Raw genomic sequence first — 17030 nt, 5'->3', positions numbered from 1 at the left:
CCCACTTCCCTGACAGCTTAGACCCTAGACGGAAGACTTTTAAAATTGATGTTTGCAGTTCATCATAAGGAACCAGTAAGGTTCATTTTACAAAACAAAAGCCTGTGGTTACACTCAAATTCTTATAACTTCATTCTTTTTAGTCTTTTTGATTGTGATTTAAAAATTTTTTTATTTATTTAATTTTACTATTATTTTTTTATTGGAGTTCAATTTGCCAACATATAGCATAACACCCAGTGGATTTTTTTTTTTTTAAAGGTCACACTGGGGGCTCCAGGGTGGCCTAGCTGGTTAAGCATCTGCTTTTGGCTCAGGTCAGGATCTCAAGGTCCTGGCATGGAGCCCCATTCAGCTTCGTGGCAGCTGCTGGGGAGTCTGCTTCTCCCTCTGTCCTCACCCCCTACCCCTGCTCGTGCTCTCCCTATCTCTCAAATAAATAAATATATTTTTTAGAAATCACATGGGTAACCTGCAACAATCTCGGAACCAAAAGGAACACGGGCTTTTTGTTTTGCTTACTTTACGGCCAGTTAGGTGCTACGTCGGTGCTAAAAACCCAGAATGTTAGGAAACAGATTAAGAAATGTAAATTCAAGGGCAGCCTGGGTGGCTCAGCGGTCTAGCACCTGCCTTCAGCTCAGGGCGTGATCCTGGAGACCCGGGATCGGGTCCCACGTCGGGCTCCCTGCATGGAGCCTGCTTCTCCCTCTGCCTATGTCTCTGCCTCTCTGTGTGTGTGTCTCATGAATAAATAAATAAAAATAATTTAAAAAAAGAAATGGAAAATCAAAACGAGCCTAGAAGAGGTTGAGAAAGGACAAGTTTTGAGAAAGACAGGGAGAGGAAAAGTAAGTGGGGGTGGGGGTGGGGAGCTAAGTTAGGCTGGAAAGGGAAAGGAAGGGGGTGGCGAGGGAGGGAGGAGGCTCTTCAGGTCAGAAGCAACCTACTTTCTTCCAAGCGCCCTCCCGGCCCCGGGTGGATCGACACGCTCCGGTGCCTGACCTTGCAAACGTCCTCCAGCCGTTTCGCAGTCGTCCAGGACCTCCCAGCGACCCCGTTCCTACCGTCAGTTTTCACTGGCCGGAGCAGCTACAGCAGATACTTGGGGGAGTTTTCGGAGCTGCTGTCGCACACTCCAAAGCAGCCTTCCCGTGCCTGTTTCGGGAGGGGCGGGGGTGGGGGGCAAGATCGCCTGCACGGTTGCCTGTAAGCGCGTTTTTATCCCAGACCACCCCTCATCCCCGCTGCATCTTGACCTCCCCGGTGCCGGGGAGTCGACGGAGGCCGGGGGACGCTGGGGCACGGCCTGGGGCTTTGCGTTCCCCTCAGGCAAGCCAAATACCGAAAAGCGAGAAGAGGGCGAGCGAGCCAAGGCTCCCGGGAGCAGAGAGGTAGAGACTGGATTAGAAGCGAGAGGGCGGCAGATGTGACAAACAGCTTCGGGGGACGACCGACGAGCCCTCACACCAGCCACCGAGACCGAGAGCGACGCGTTACCACGACAACCGTGAAGTCTCGCGAGGCTCGCAGTGAGGTCTCCCTGCGCCTGCGCGCTGCCGCGGTGGGGCGCAGCCCTGAGCCTCCCGGCCCGCGATCCCGGACTCCGGGCTTTTGTGGCTCGGGCCTTGGACGCTGTGGGCCGACTCTCCCCACCGTGAGTGACAAGGGGGACGGTGAGATGCGAAGCGGTCTGAGCATGGGGGGCGGGGCCGGAGAGGCGGGGGCTCTGCGCACGCGCGGCGCACGTGCAGACGGCGGGGGTGCGGTCGTGAGTGGGAGCGGGGCGCGGGGCGCGGGGCGCGGGGGCGGGAGGGGCGCGCCCCGGGTGGGGTCCGGCTCGGGACGCGGGCGCCGGGGGGACACGCGAGGTCCCCAGGTCTTCTCCGGGAGACCTGTCCGTCCGGCCAGGCAGCCCCAGCGCGACGGGGGCTACGTTCCGCCTCCGGGCCTGGGTTTCCTCTCCTGTCTCTGCCTGGGGTTGAGCATCTTAGGGCGCGGGAACCGGCGAGATAAAGCCCCCCTCGCCCCCCGGCCCCTCAGTGCCCCAGGCCTACAAGTGCGGGCGGATCCCTGTAGGACTGCGGTGTGCGGGCGAAATGGTGAAGGATGCGGCGGTACAGGCGGGCGGCAGGCCCGGGGAGGGAGGAGCTCGGGGGCAGGAACGCAGCCTGCGGGCCCTGGGGCTGCCGCCCAACCCCCTCCGGAAGGCTTTTCTTTTTTCTTTCTTTTCTTTTCTTTTTTTCTTTTCTTCTTTCTTATTTTGTTTATTTATTCATGACAGAGAGAGAGAGAGAGAGAGAGAGGCAGAGACACAGGCAGAGGGAGAAGCAGGCTCCACGCAGGGAGCCCGACGTGGGACTCGATCCCGGGACCCCAGGATCACGCGGTGCTAAACCGCTGAGCCACCCGGGGATCCCCTGGAAGGCATCTCTGAGTCCTTTACTTCCTATTGATAGCTCCAAGCCGGGTAGGTTCCACCAGTTAACTCTTCCAACTGCATGTAATTTTGTCCCGTTGTTCCCTCTGCGGTCACTCTGGTGCAGGCCACCATCGAGCCTACCCTGGGAACCTCTTTGCTCCTCCTTCCACTTCTGGCAAAGGAGTGGCCCCGGGCTTCCGCAAGGATGGTTTTGCAGGGCCTTTCAAATCACGCTCGCTCTTGTGTCTCAAACGTTGCAGTTGCTTTCCATTATTATGCGGTTTGCGGGACCTTCACCCTCTGGTCCTCGCCTCCCTTTCCTGATACCTCAGCATCTCTAGCATCTCTTCCCCAGCGGCGTGAACTTCCTTCATTTCGTTAATGTTGTTGCCTGGGGTACTCTTTCTGCTTCATGCCCCCTTTGGCTGGCACTCTTCAGATGCAGGGTTGAAAGGTCACTTTCTCCAGGACATCTTTTCTCTCCCCTTCAGCTAATTCATGCTTCTGCTGTTTCCTTAGTATCCTTAGAATTCCCAGACTTGAATGTGCACATCTTCTTGTACTATTACCTGCTCATTTGTTGTTTTCATGGATTCTAAGTTCTGTTGAGGCCAGTAACTGTTTTTACGCTAATACTTTATGGTTTGGTACATTGTGGATAATCCAGAAATACTTGCTGAAGAAGAAAGGTGGTTGTGGGGCCGAAGGTGGGAACAGTATTCCAGGCAGAGGGAATAATATGTACGAAGATGGAGGGGGGGCGCAGCCCTGGTGGCTCAGTGGTTTAGCGCCTGCCTTTAGCCCAGGGCGTGATCCTGGAGACCTGGGATCAAGCCCCATGTCGGGCTCCCTGCATGGAGCCTGCTTCTCCCTCTGCCCATGTCTCTGCCTCTCTCTCTCCCATCTCTCATGAACAAATAAATAAAAATTAAAAAGATGGGGAGGGTAGAAATTGGTGGCCTCAATAAGCAGTAAGTGGGTGTAATGGTGGAAGAGGCTGGTGGGAGGTGAGAGTCAGTGTGTGTGGGGTTTGTAGGTCACTGTAAAGGGTTTGCACTTGATCCCATAGGTGGTGAGTGCCTCCAAGACATAGCCCAAAAGGCACCTCAGCAAGGCCTTCATGTTTTTCTGCTCTAAAACCATCCCTTCTCATCAATCAGTATTTTGCTCTTGGATTATCTGGTGGAAGGTTCTGTTCTATCTGAACTACTTGGCTCTCGTCTCTCCCGCTAGATTCTGAGAACAGGAGTTCATGCCTCACTTGCTGTCTCTCCAGAGCACACAAGTATAAGTATTACTTAAGGATTTCAGCATCATGCTGCTTGGATGCTGAGGCACAGGAGCTGACTTGCAGTTTGGCAAGAGCTCTGTTCAGTCATATTTGTCTTGCTCGTCTTCCTGACCTTCAACCTGATGCCAGCCTCTACCAATCCTGACTGGATTTAGCTGGTCTGCTTCCTGACTCCCTCTGTGCTTGGGGGGAACATGGAGAAAATGAGGGGGGAGGTGTCAGTGAGGATGGCTGTGCAGAGGGGCTGGTATGAAGGAAGCAGCTTGCACAGCAGGTACTGAGGCTCTGGCATCAAGGTCCTGAACAAGATCCGACACTCCCTGGAGGAGCTGAAGTTTGGATTTCTGTTACAAGAGGACTTAGGAGGAGCAGTGGAGACCAGTGGCAGTCAGGAGGCCATTTTTCATTTCTCAGGAGGCCTGTCCGGTGTCAAGGGCCAGCCTGTCCTATCCCAGCTATTCTAACCCTGTTCTGGATCAGAGTCATCTGGGCAGCTTTGACAAATACAGGTACCCTGGTCCTATTCCCAGGGATTCCAGTTCAGTACGTCCAGGATAAGGACCAACCACCTGTATGTTTTTAAAAGGCAACAGGTTACTTTTGAGGTGCAGCCAGGATGGAAAGAGCATAAACTTTGTGTTTGGAAAATCAGTTGTGACTTTGGGCAAAGCATTTAACCCGAGGCTGTTCCTTCACCCACAGGTTGGCTGATTCTATAGGAATTTTGTGAGAATCACAATCATACATGGAAAAAATGCCTTCTAAATTCTTACACACTCCCCCCAAGTTCTGACACATTCCCCAAAGACAGCTGCTCTTCACCATCAGTAGCCAGCCTGGTGAGTGGAAGTTTAATTGGAGACCTTAATCCTTGATTGTGCATGTGGCATTTTGGGGAAGGTGGGCCCCAGTAGGATAAATGACCTGGAATGAGGGTCATACCTCCTCCCTGCAGGGAGAAAAGCTGGTTATCTGAAAATAGGGACAGCCCTAGACTTCTAGGGGCCTGGCGTGTAACTTCCTTCTGTTTTGCCACAGAGGTCACTGTGGTTCTTAGCTGAGCACCAGGAAGAAGGGAAGAATAAAACTGAGGGAAGAGAATTGCACTTGCCCTGGGAAGAACAGCCAGGATACGGTCCCTTGATCAATGGTTTTTAACATTTTCCCAAGAAGGATCCTTCTTAGTTTTAATGGACTAATATTAACTTTCATTACAAAGTTTCCCTACTTTTCATCAAGTTGCCAGCTGGAGAAGCAGTCAGCTAGGAGTAACTGTTAAGAAGAGGGAATCTGTGGGGCACCTGAGTGGCTCAGTGGTTGAACATCTATCTGCTTTCAGCTCAGGTGGTGATCCTGGGGTCCTGCACTGGGCTCCTTGCAGGAAGCCTGCTTCTACCTCTGCCTCTGTCTCTGCTTCTCTCTTTTGTGTCTCATGAATAAAATGACTAAAATATTTTAAAAAAGGGGGGGGGGGATCTATACCTGTGTATGTATGAGATGCTTAAGGAAGAAGCTTAGGGCCCAGGGATGGAGGGAGACTTGCAAAAAGGCATAGAATTAAAGTATCATTTGGATTTTTAATCATAATGTTATCACTATTTGTTTCTTAAAAGCCACACCTGGTTATATATGAATGGCAGAGGTTTCCGGGCCCTGGGCCCTTAGATCGTGAGCTCTGTGCAGGTGGACTTCTTCACTGCCGAACCCCAGTGACTAGAATACTGAATGCATACTGGAGGAGCTTGGGGAGTGTTTGTAGGGTGGAAGCCTAACTGGAGACCAACTTAGCAAATGGTAACAAATTTGTAAGATTAATACCACACAGTCATTAAAAACAGAATCGTGAACAAGTAGAAACATGGAACATTTTTAATAAATGAAATAGAATTTCACGGTGACTGCAGTAATGCAAAACACTTATATATTGCCTGTATATGAATAAAGACCAAGTCGTGAAAAAATGGGGAAAATAAATTCCTTAATCTTAAAAGAGGTTCAGTGTGGTCACATAATTGGTTCTATATAATCAGGCTTGCTATTGTCTACCAAGAATCAGAGAAAGTACAAACAAGATATTCTGACATGCATTGTTAGTAACACGAATTTCACTTTGTTGTTTGCTTCTCTGTGAAAGATTTTCCAAATGGCTGCAGCTCCTCAAGCACCGGGGCGGGGTTCCATCCGGAAGACAAGACCTTTAACTGTAAAGACATCGTTAAACAACCCATATACTATCTGCTGGACTACTCTAGAGAGAGAAGACATGCACTTCATATTACAGACACTTCAAGACAGATTTAAATCTCTTGGGCTTCAGAAGATTGAGGATAAGAAGAGAAAGAAAAAGCAGTTTTTAAAAAAACAAAGCCCAGACAAATGTAGCACAGAAGTTGATAAGAGCGAGGATCTGAAAGAGAAACAACCAGAAGATAATGAGCAAGGGTCAGGGTGGACTCCTGTGCTCGTCAGGAGGCAGCTTGCCATCGGTGTTAATGAAGTGACCAGAGCTCTGGAAAGGAATGAGCTGCTGCTGGTCCTCGTGTGTAAGTCAGCCAAGCCTGCCATCATCACCTCCCACCTGATTCAGTTGAGCTCCAGCAGATCAGTGCCTGCTTGTCAGGTTCCCCGTCTCAGTGAGACACTCGCACCTGTCATTGGCTTAAAATGTGTCCTGGCCTTGGGGTTCAGAAAGGACACCACGGCTTTTGTTGAGGAGGTAAAAGCCATAATTCCCCGAGTACCCAGTTTACATGTACCATGGCTGCATGGGCAGCCTAAAGAAGCCTGGGAAAATGTAGACACTGAATCTCTGGAAAGCCAGGACAAGGAGATTTTAGAAACTTCCTTTGAAGACCTCTCTAAACATAAAAAGAAGCTTGTGGAAGGTCAGCAGGCTGTAGTGTTACAACCCCTGAAAATAAAGAAAGTGATTCCAAACCCCAGTAAGATAAGGAAACCACCCAAAAGTAAAAAACCGACTTCAAAGTAATCTCCTATAAACTTGTAGTTTCCTACAGCTGTAAAAAGACACTCTGTAAAGAAGCCTTAAAACAAATAAAATGTGTTATTTTTATATATGTTCTCGGGATGCTTTTTGTAATGTTCCTTCCTTAGGTGTAAGACTTTGTATAAATAGGCTGACACTTAAAAACACTAAGTGCAGAAAATATTAAAAAATATGAATATCAAAACAAAAGTTTATTGAAGCTAATGTCCATGCTTGTATAAATTCACTTTTTAAAAGGCTGGTACAGTGCTTGTAAGCAAGAAATTCTGTATCCCACAACACTTGACATCTTTCTATCAAACTTGGAAAATGTGCCACAGTAAAAAGGTTCTCGTGAGTAATGCAGATGAAACTGGATTGCAGATTGATCAGTTTTAAAAGAAAGATACTAAACAAGCAATACATTCAGAATTTTTTTTACTGTTGATTTGATTTTCTTTGTAGGTAGGCATATGCATGAACTTGGGAGAAAAGTGTTTATAGGAAAAACCCAGATACGTTATTGTGAATAGTTGAAATTCACCCCTTTGCATGGTTAACTCATCTCCTTGGAAATCCAGCATGGGTAAAAAGAATGCTGATAATTAGGTCAAATGAGGCAGGAAGAGAATGAAAAAACTGAGGAGCTTGAGGCCTCAGAGATGGGTTTGTGCAATGGCTGGGGTTCTTTATGTTAGGAAATGGAGCATAATCAATGCTCTATGTCTGTTAAAGCATCTGCTATTTACAGTATGTGTTCGGAAAAGTCCTTTAGTAATTTAGTGGGGGAGGTACTGGATTGCTAAAATATATTTTCAGCCTAAATTCTGGCTGACTCTTGGGAATAGGCCACCTCTGTTCATTTAAATGTTACTGAATACCATCTTGGCTAAAAAAAGAAGGTCAGGGAGGGAAAGCTACTTTATGAAATAGAGCATTTCCACTGTTGACAAGGCAGGACAGTGTTTTTTTGAATCTGTAAGACAGTGTATATTGCAGTGGAATTTAGTTCTAATAACTTTTATAAACACAAGCAATTTTACCAGTCTTCAGTTTTGAAATGTTCATCAGTAATCTGCCTAAATCACAAAGAGGGAAATACACTATTACTGTATTTAAAAGTGACTGTGGAAAGAATCTGAATTCTCTTACAACTAGAATTATGTAAACAAATGAAAAGTGCCCACAGTCTCATCACAAGGTGAGCTTGTGATAAAACTTCTGACTGGCAATTCGGCAATGATCTGAAAACCTACATCATCTAAGACTGCCGTAAAAATGAATGCAACAGAATTCTCAACTAGATCCCTGACTCCAGATTAAGTTAAAATCCCATTTATTTAATTCTTGGTGTTTTGGTGAATTGGTTCAGTTTTGCTTCCGAGGCCACTCTCCTCCTGTTAAGAAAGAAGGTAACATGGTAGAGTCTGAATGGTCTTATATGAGAAGTCCTCTCTGGGTCCTCAGAAAGGTCAACTGTCCTAATCACGCACTACGGGTGGGGTCCCCGTATGCCCTCTAGTGGTGGTCACAGCTGTGGGTTTGTCTTTACGATGAGGGTAAGGAGGGTGCAGAGTGGCTTTCAGCTCTTTAGTGTAAGTCAGGGTCAACAATTTGTTGTTTTTTTTTCTGTAAAGGGCCAGACACTAAATATTTGAGGCCTTCTGGGCCACACAGTTCTGTCAGAATAACTCTGCTCTACCTTTTCCAGTGTGAAGCAGCCACAGGCAATACGTAAGCAAGTGTGGCTGTGTTCCAATCAAACTGGATACTGGGCAGCCCGGGTGGCTGAGTGGTTTAGCGTCGCCTTCAGCCCAGGGCCTGATCCTGGAGACCCAGGATCGAGTCCCACGTCGGGCTCCCTGCATGGGGCCTGCTTCTCCCTCTGCCTGCATCTCTGCCTCTCTCTCTCTCTCTCTGTCTCTCTCATGAATAAATAAAATCTTAAAAAAAAAAAACAAAACAAAAACTGTTACAGATACTGAGGGACACCTGGGTGGCTCAGTGGTTGAGCATCTGCCTTTGGCTCAGGGTGTGATCCCCGGATCTGGGGATCGAGTTCTGCATTGGGTTCCCCGCAGGGAGCCTGCTTCTCCTTCTGCCTGTGTCTCTGCCTCTGTGTGTCTCTGACGAAGAAATAAATAAAATCTTAAAAAAAACAAGTTTATGCATACTGAAATCTGAATGTCCTATAATTTTCACATGTCACAAAATGTCATTACTTTGATTACCGCCCCCCACACCCAACAACCATTCAAAAATGTAAAAACTAAGCTTGTGGGCTGTACAAAAACAGGTGACAGGTTGGACTGAGCTCATGGGCCATAGTTTGCTAGCTGCTGCCTGATAGGAGATCTGACTGGTTTCATTTGACCACTTAGAACGTAAAGGAAAGGCCATCATGTTGTCTGAAATTAAGTTTTTCTGGACTGAAGAGCCTAGGCACTGGTATTATAAAGGCAGGGAGAAGTGTCTACTCTGGTTTTTGAGTCAAAGCCAGTTTCATGTGGCCTCGTTCAGCATGTTCTCCCCATTCCTTTGACTACTGGCAATATATACATATATATGTACACTGGGAAACCTGGGTTTTCAAGTTCTAGATAAAAACACCATCAGTAACAAAATTAGGAATACTTATTTACAAATAAGACATTTTCCATTAGCATGACAGCTTTCATGATAACTTAAAGTCAGCATAAAGGACTATGTGCAATTTTGCATAAGTAATAAAAACATTCAAACTATCAATGTCCTGATAGCACTAATAATTCCACTGAGCATTTCTTTTGACTTTACAGCTTTTATTGTCTTTGCCTCACATCTCTTGCTGCCGCTGAGAAGACACGAATGTGTGCGGCAGCTGCAAAGTTGAGTCGGTCACGGGTGTGGACTCTGTACATATCTGCACACAAAATTTGAGTTTTGAACCAATCTACGGGACCTGCTGAAGACCAAAGTACAAATCTGTGTGTTTATTTATTTGGCAATACTGCTTCTGGAGAAAGAAATGTACTTACCAGTCAGCAGTACATTTTTATCTCCCTCTAAACTTAAACATCCACCTACTTGTCACTGGGCTACGGAAGTGCTGATTCCATAAATGCTCCCAGTGACAGCGCGTAAGGTGACGGAAGCACCAATTTTCCAAATGGATCCTTCATTCTGTTACATGGACGAACAGACCAACACTTAATACATAGAAATGCAGCAGTTTATCTCCACGTAAGAGCAAAGACTTCCTTCACAATTCTGTGACTTCCGTCCAGACCATAGAAAAACAGTCCCTTTTCTAGAGAGTGGAAAAATACCTTCTCTTCAGTGAGAGACAGCCAAAAGTCTGGAAATTAGAGGAATGTGTTCTCTCTACCTTTTCATCCCTTCTACAAATGGGTAAACAGTGAAAAAAAAAGACTGTTAACATTCTAGCTAGAAATATGTACTATTGGTCACGTATGGGTGGTTTTTTTTCATCTTTTCTGATTGTTACCGACTACGCCGATTTCATTAAGTTGTGCTTTTATTCTTCTTTGGAATGGCAGTTCCAGGAATCATTAAATAGAGTATTAACAAGTGATGATGTCCGAGTTCTAGAAATAGAAATAATCCATCTATTGCAACACTAGTCCAACCTAAAGGGAGGGGAGAAACAGAATGGTAAGAACAGGTAAGCAAGAAAAAATAAATTGTACCACAATGGCTCAGTATTTTTTAAAAGCTAAAAACATCTTAATAGTCCTAAGGGCAGCAAGCATGGGATTTCCTTGGTCTGTTTATTACATTTATAAAGGGTGTGTATCCACGGCACTTACCTTTTCAGAATCCGTTCCTGGACACCTCCAGTTGTACAGGTAATACTGCAAGTTGCCATCTCCTATACCAAACTTGAGTTTTTCCAAGAAGGTTTTATTTTCCATTAAATCTAGTGCATTGAAAACATCAAATCCTTTCTGCCAGTGGAAAAAGAATTTCAAATTTTAAATGTCAAAGGACTGGAGTGTTTTCTATATTATATATTTCAGTGTAACAATTCCTCTACTAATAGCTTGACTACACATTAATAAGGTTTAATGTCTACAGTCTATGTACAGGCTAAGAACTCAGTTTAAAACTGTCTTATAGGAGCACATGGAGCTCAATTGGTTAAGCATCTGCCTTCAGCTCAGGTCACGATTCCAGGGTCCTGAGATCAAGCCCCACACTGGGCTCCTTGCTTAGAGGGGAGTCTGCTTCTCCCTCTGTCTCTGCCACTCCCCTTCTTGTGCTCTTTCTCTCTGTGTCAAATAAATAAGTAAAATCTTTAAAAAAAAACCAAAACTGTCTTATAAAAATAGTGAGTCTGACAGAGTCAGGAAGATCACCCAAAAATTTCAAATCAAAATCTGTACTATGTTGGCTAACACTAATACAAAGTAATCTATTAGGATCTCAGAGAATATTTTATCCCTGTTTTAGAAGGAACATTTGGCCAGAAGTCTCCATCTCCAGAACTGTTATTGGCTTTTCAAAGTTCTGACTGAGCCACAGCTTTAAAGACTTTAAATGTGTACTTGTCTTGGGCTGATGCTGGGAAATAAATTTAGTGAAATTTTAAATAGTAAAAATTGAATTTCTTGAAAATGTCAGGTAAAAATACTATATAAAATGGGGTAATAGATTTCTATTTCTCAGGCGTTTTACCTTAAATAATTTATTACTGACCTTTTTTGGAGGAAGTAGTTGAAAAAGAGCAATAGGATCAAAGAATCAGAGGATAATGTTGATTTGGAGATCCAAAAGTACTATGTTAAAAATTTTTTTTCAGTTTTCAAAGAAGATCCTTTTGATGTGTTGTTCACAATTTCTCATGAATAATATTTCCTCATGTTCAATAATTACATTGAAATAACAGCTACAACTTCTCAAAGTTTATTTGTAGCAAGAATTTAACAACTACTACACCAAGAGAAAGATATTGCAAATATAGTATGACCCATTTTTGAATTTAATTCCTTTTATTTTAAATATCTTTGTTTTTATTTTAAAAATAAAATTCAGAGACTATTTATATTTAGTTGAGTTCAAAAAGGGTTATTGTTGCTGATTATTCACTGCCACCCAAACACGTATGTTCCTTATATCAAGGTACCATGTATTTTCCCTATATTCCTTGTATCACAGGTTCCATGCATTCCTCTATTAGAGCTAAAAGTTTCTACTTTGCACAAAATGTCTTTTTGGTTAAGTTGGAATAGAATCAATGATGTCAACAGTCTCTGAAGTTTTAAAAGAAACTCTTATAATTCTTCCTTTGACTGATGGTCAACAATAAAACATATCTCAAATGAATTGCACCTATGCGGGAGAAGATACAGTAAGAGGTTTTACATACTTTGGCACACATGTGTGGAGAAACACACAGGACAAAAAGGATGAGTCGCTTACCAACTTGGCTATGATGAGCGCATCACTCATGAGGTCCAGCAGGGGAGTCTCCGTGTGAATGTTGTAGAAGGAGTAGGCAGCTTTGAGGCTCTTGTGAGCAGGGTGGTGAATGACCGTGGAGGGGAGTGTGTAGAAGCTCAGGAAGTCAGTTAGTTTACCACTGGAGTTCTAAAGGACAAAGGTCAGGTCAGGTCAATACCTTCCAAAACAAACTGCATCCATGCATTTCAGCTCACTTCTTAATTTTTGACTTGTACTGTAACTTTCTGTTAGAACAAAAAGCAATAGCTCCTACCTCTCTCTTGGCAGTCTGGAGTCGGGGCCCTTGGGATACATTGGGTAGAGCCTGAGAAGAGCATGGAGTTGTACTTTTCTTAGCCTAGCGCTAGCTGGCAGTTTGCATAAAGTTCTTAAGAAGCAGAATGTTCTGAAAGGAAAGTTCTCCCTTAGCCTGACTAATGAGTCTCTCTAGACCTATAGAACAGGGATGAAAGTGGAGTCACTGTTTTTGCAGAAACAAGAGCTCCAGGGATTAGAACGCTGCCATCTCCAACTAAAAGATACTATATCACAATAACATCTTAGCACAAAGCCAGAATTCTATCAGCATAAAGTGAAGTTGGATAAAATCTGGAAGCCGTTTCGAGAAACTTGTGAAAGGCATCAGTACTGCCAACATGCACCTGTGAATCTGAAGCTACCAAAAATTAAAAGAGATGCAAACGAGGTCTTGGTTTCATCATTGCTGGGACACCTTTCAATACAAGAAGTGAGTCAGTATTGTTTGGGTTGCTTCAATTAGCTGTGGTGGCCTATGCAGTCGGCCTACAACTCAAACTATGATCTGCCTGAATTATACAGCTGAAGAGGCTATACCCCAAGTATGCTCTTGCTAATATTTCTTACAGCAGAAAAGAAAATTCTATATGGATGCATTATCCAGTTTTTGAATGCTCCTGATTTACAAAACCTTTCCTCCCACCCCCAGACACTGAGGAATTCACATTTCACTAAAGTGATTCTCTACTGCTCTGTATTAGCAGCTTTAGTATTTGAGATGAATTAAAGACCTAAACATTCAGTATCAATAAGGATGTTCAACTCAAAAAATTGAAACTGAAAAATAAAACTCACTGGATGGACTCAGGAGTGGAGTGGAGAGGACAGATGACAGAAATCATTGCACTTGAAGAATTCAGTAGAATTTACCCAGTCTGAACAAAAGAGAGAAAAGAAACTGAAAAAAAAAAAATGAATTAAGTCTTAGGGATCTGTGGGACAGTAACAAAAGATGCAGACACTCCTATCACTGGAGTCCCAGAAGAGAAAGAGAAATGTGGGGACTGTGAAAGCGGACGAAATAATAAGTGAAAGCCAGATCTGGCAAAACATACACAAGAGAATCAAGAAGCTGAGCGAACCTTAACAGGAAAAACCCAAAGATGTCTACTCCAAGATGCATCCTAATTAAAGTTCTGAAAACTAAAGATGAAAGCCTTCAAAGCAGTCACAGAGAAACAAGGCGTTACCAATAGTAGAATACCAATTCAAATGACAGTGGATTTCTCACCTGAAAACACAGAGGCCAGAAGGAAGTGGCACGTTTTTTTTTTTTTCTTTTTTTCTTTTAAAGTAGGCTGCCCGCCCAGTGCGGAGCCCAATGCGGGGCCTGAACTCAGGATCCAGAGATCATGACCTCAGCTGAGATCAAGAGTTGGATGGTTAAACTGCCTGACCACTCAGGTGCCCCAGTGGCACATTTTTTAAAATTAATAATTTATTTGAGAGAGAGAGAGCAAGCAAATGCCCATAAATGGGGGGAGGAGCAGAGGGAGAGAATCTCAAGCAGACTCTGTGCTGAGTGCAAAGCCCCACATGGGGCTCTATCTCATGACCTGAGAACACGACCTGAACTGAACCTTAACCAACTGTGCCCCCCAGGTGCTGCAGAGAGGCACAATATTTTAAGTGCTGAAGGAAAAGAACAATCAGCCATGAATTCTGCATCTGGTGAAACGATCCTTCAGGAATGAAGGAGAAATGAGAAATAAGGACATTCTCAAATGGGAACTAAAAGAATCTGTGGCTAGCAAACATACCTTTAAGACTGGCCAAAGGACATTCTCCAAATAGAAATGCAATAATAATACAACGAATCTTAGAGTGTCAGGAAGAAGGAACAATAGAGCAGGAATCTTGATACATGCTCTAAACTATCCTCATAAGTTTTACAAATCTACTTAATGACTGAAACACAAGGTCTAACACCATCTGATACTCAAGACAATTTTTAAAAGTCAAGAAGATAAAGGGATCTGATGGAAGTAAGGTCACCTGAAGTGGTAAAATGTTGATACCAGTTGGCTGTGATAAGTCACATATTCCTATATATAGGAATACTCGGTGCAACCATCATGCAAACTATACAAATACACTCAAATGCACCATAAATACATCAAGACAGAGAATCCTAAAGAAATAGTCAAGTAGCCCCCAGGAAGGCAAGGAAAAAGAAACAAGAGGACTAAGAACCAGAGGAAACAAAGAGAAAACCAATAATAAAATGGCAGATTTAAGCTCTAGCCCATCAGTAATTATAAAATTAATGGCCTAAATATACCAATCAAAAGAAAGACTGGTGGAGTGGATAAAGAAACATGGTTCATCTGCAAGCCGTTTATAAGAAACTTTTGGGTTCAATGATGTAGATAAGCTGAAAGTAAAAGGGCTGTGAAAGTAAAATTAATGCAAACATTAATTTTAAAGTAGTAGGAGTGACAGGGCACCTGGGTGGCACAGCTGGTCAAGCATCTCTGACTCTTGGTTTCGGCTTAGGTCATGATATTGAGCCCCACATGGGGCTCAAGGAAGAGTCTGCCTAAGTTTCTCTCTCTTTCTCCCCTACTGCATGCACACATGTACTCTTTCTCTCTCTCTCTCTAAAATAAATAAATAAATCTTTAAAATAGTAGGAGTGACTATATTTATATCCAATAAAGAAGACTTCATAGCAAAGAAATTACTAGAGACAAAGCGGAGTATTACATGCTGGTACAAAGATGGATCCCCTGAGAAGATACAAAGGTCCTAAATGTATAAGTACCAAACAAGACCCTCAAAGTACATCAAAAAAACCTTAGAGAGGTGGAAGGAGAAATAGACAAGTCCAAAATCATAGCTGGGGACTCTCATCAACTGACAGAGCTGCTAGAAAGAAAATCATCAAGGAGGCGGAAAATCTGAGTACAATAAGACGTAAATGACATATATAGAATGCTCCACCTGAAAAGAGATTATACATTTCACACACCTTCTCCAAAACAGACCATATGGGCTTAAAATAAACCTCAAGAACCTTAATAGAGCTGAAATCATACAGTGTCTTCTCCAACCATCATGGAATGAAACTAGAAGTCAATAGGAAATCTCTGAGCAGGTCAAAGTTGACAGCAGAATTCTAAGGAATCCAAGGCTCAAAGGAGAAGTTTCAAAAGAAATAAACAAAACAAAACAAAACAAAACAGGGGCACCTGGGTGGCTCAGTTAGTTAAACATCCACCTTTGGGTCAGGTCATGATCTCAGGGTCCTGGGATCAAGTCCTACATTAGGCTCTTTGCTCAGCGGGGAGTCTTTCTCCTTCTCCCTCTGCCCCTCTCCTCTGCTCATGTCTCTCAAATAAATAAAATCTTTAAAAATAAATAAACACATGCATATATACATACATACATAGAACCAAATGAAAATATGACATACCAAAATCTGTAGGATGAAGCTAGAGCAGTGCAGGGAAGGACATTTACAGAACTACATGCTTATACCGTAACAGGAAAGTGGGGAGTCTGCTTCTCCCTCTGCTCCTCCCCCTGGCTTATGCTCATTCTCTCTCTCCCAAAAATAAATAAATAAAATCTTAAAAAAAAAAAAAAAGACTTAGAACCAGAGTAACCAAGACAGAGTGGTATTGGTGGAGGAACAGACACCAGAGATCCAGTGGAACAGAAGAGAGAACCCAGAAATAGCACACAATACAAATATCAGTATTCAACATATGGAAGAACCAATAGATATCAATAATATTACAGTTAAAAAGAAAAAGAGGCAAATATATGATTGGCATAAAATGGCTAACAGATTTATGAGATGATGTTCAAATTCATTCATTACTAATAAGAACATACAAATGAAAAACAATACTATCATTTGATACCCATTAGAGTGGCCTAAATTTAAAGTCTGATGATAACCAAATGTTACTGAGGACACAGTCTGCTAAGAGATACTTTGGTGAGCTCTATGGCCAGCTCTAAGTAACGTCAGCGATGCATCTGATCCTCAGCCTCAGCAGTTCGCCCTGAGTATAGACACTAGGGCAGCAGTTCTCAAAATGTGGTCTGTGAACCCCGTGGGGTATCTGAGACCCCTCCAGAAGTCTGAGAAATCAAAATGATTTTCATACCAGCACTACCAAGTTATTTGCCTTGTTCACCACGTGGACATCTGCATGAAGATGGCAGAAGCAATGGTGGTACCCCTGGTGGTCTTTTTATTCTTTACCACCAAACCCTCATGGATTAAAAAAAAAAAGGTTCCACTTAAGCATGTCCTTGATTAAGAATTATTTTTTTAAATTAAGAATTATTAACTGTACTAACTCGACACTCCAGAGCTCATCCTTTTCACATCTTGTGTGATGCCACGGAAGGACACACACACAGAGCACTTCTTTGCGTACTGAATCATAAAGGTTGTCTCAGAGAAGCCCGTTGGTGATGGAGCTGGGAGCTGAACTAGCCACTTTTTTCACAGAACACCACTTCAAAGTAGGACTAGCATACTATGGTCATTCAGACTTGGGTATCTGGCACATCTTGAAAATCAGTGATATGAGTCTATCACTTCAAGGAAAATA

At 43.6% G+C, this 17030-nt stretch overlaps 2 protein-coding genes across 6 annotated transcripts in view; one reads left to right on the top strand and one right to left on the bottom strand.

Annotated features, from left to right (window-relative positions):
* Positions 1-5568: 5568 nt before the first annotated feature.
* NMT2 (N-myristoyltransferase 2) overlaps positions 5569-17030 on the bottom strand; it is a 70671-nt gene continuing 59209 nt past the window's right edge. For all 5 annotated transcript variants that reach the window (XM_072825696.1, XM_072825698.1, XM_072825697.1 and 2 more), the window contains 3 exons: positions 12121-12288; positions 10509-10646; positions 5569-10328 (listed from right to left, as the gene is read on the bottom strand). In XM_072825696.1, the coding sequence (XP_072681797.1) occupies positions 10308-10328; positions 10509-10646; positions 12121-12288 (327 nt within the window). In that variant the 3' untranslated portion in view covers positions 5569-10307. The remainder of the gene's footprint in view (positions 10329-10508; positions 10647-12120; positions 12289-17030) is intronic.
* RPP38 (ribonuclease P/MRP subunit p38) lies at positions 5857-6786 on the top strand. The gene has a single exon (XM_072825700.1). It carries the CDS (start codon positions 5857-5859, stop codon positions 6700-6702), a length of 846 nt encoding a protein of 281 aa, XP_072681801.1. The 3' UTR covers positions 6703-6786.

The sequence above is a fragment of the Canis lupus genome, chromosome 5 (assembly GCF_048164855.1).
Source record: "Canis lupus baileyi chromosome 5, mCanLup2.hap1, whole genome shotgun sequence".
NCBI lineage: Eukaryota > Metazoa > Chordata > Mammalia > Carnivora > Canidae > Canis > Canis lupus.
Note: the sequence above shows the minus strand (reverse complement) of the source record. Positions and strands in the feature narration are given on the sequence as shown.

Bases quoted from the DNA above. Each gene is read 5' to 3' on its own strand.
- RPP38 (XM_072825700.1), top strand. From the start codon at position 5,857: ATGGCTGCAGCTCCTCAAGCACCGGGGCGGGGTTCCATCCGGAAGACA.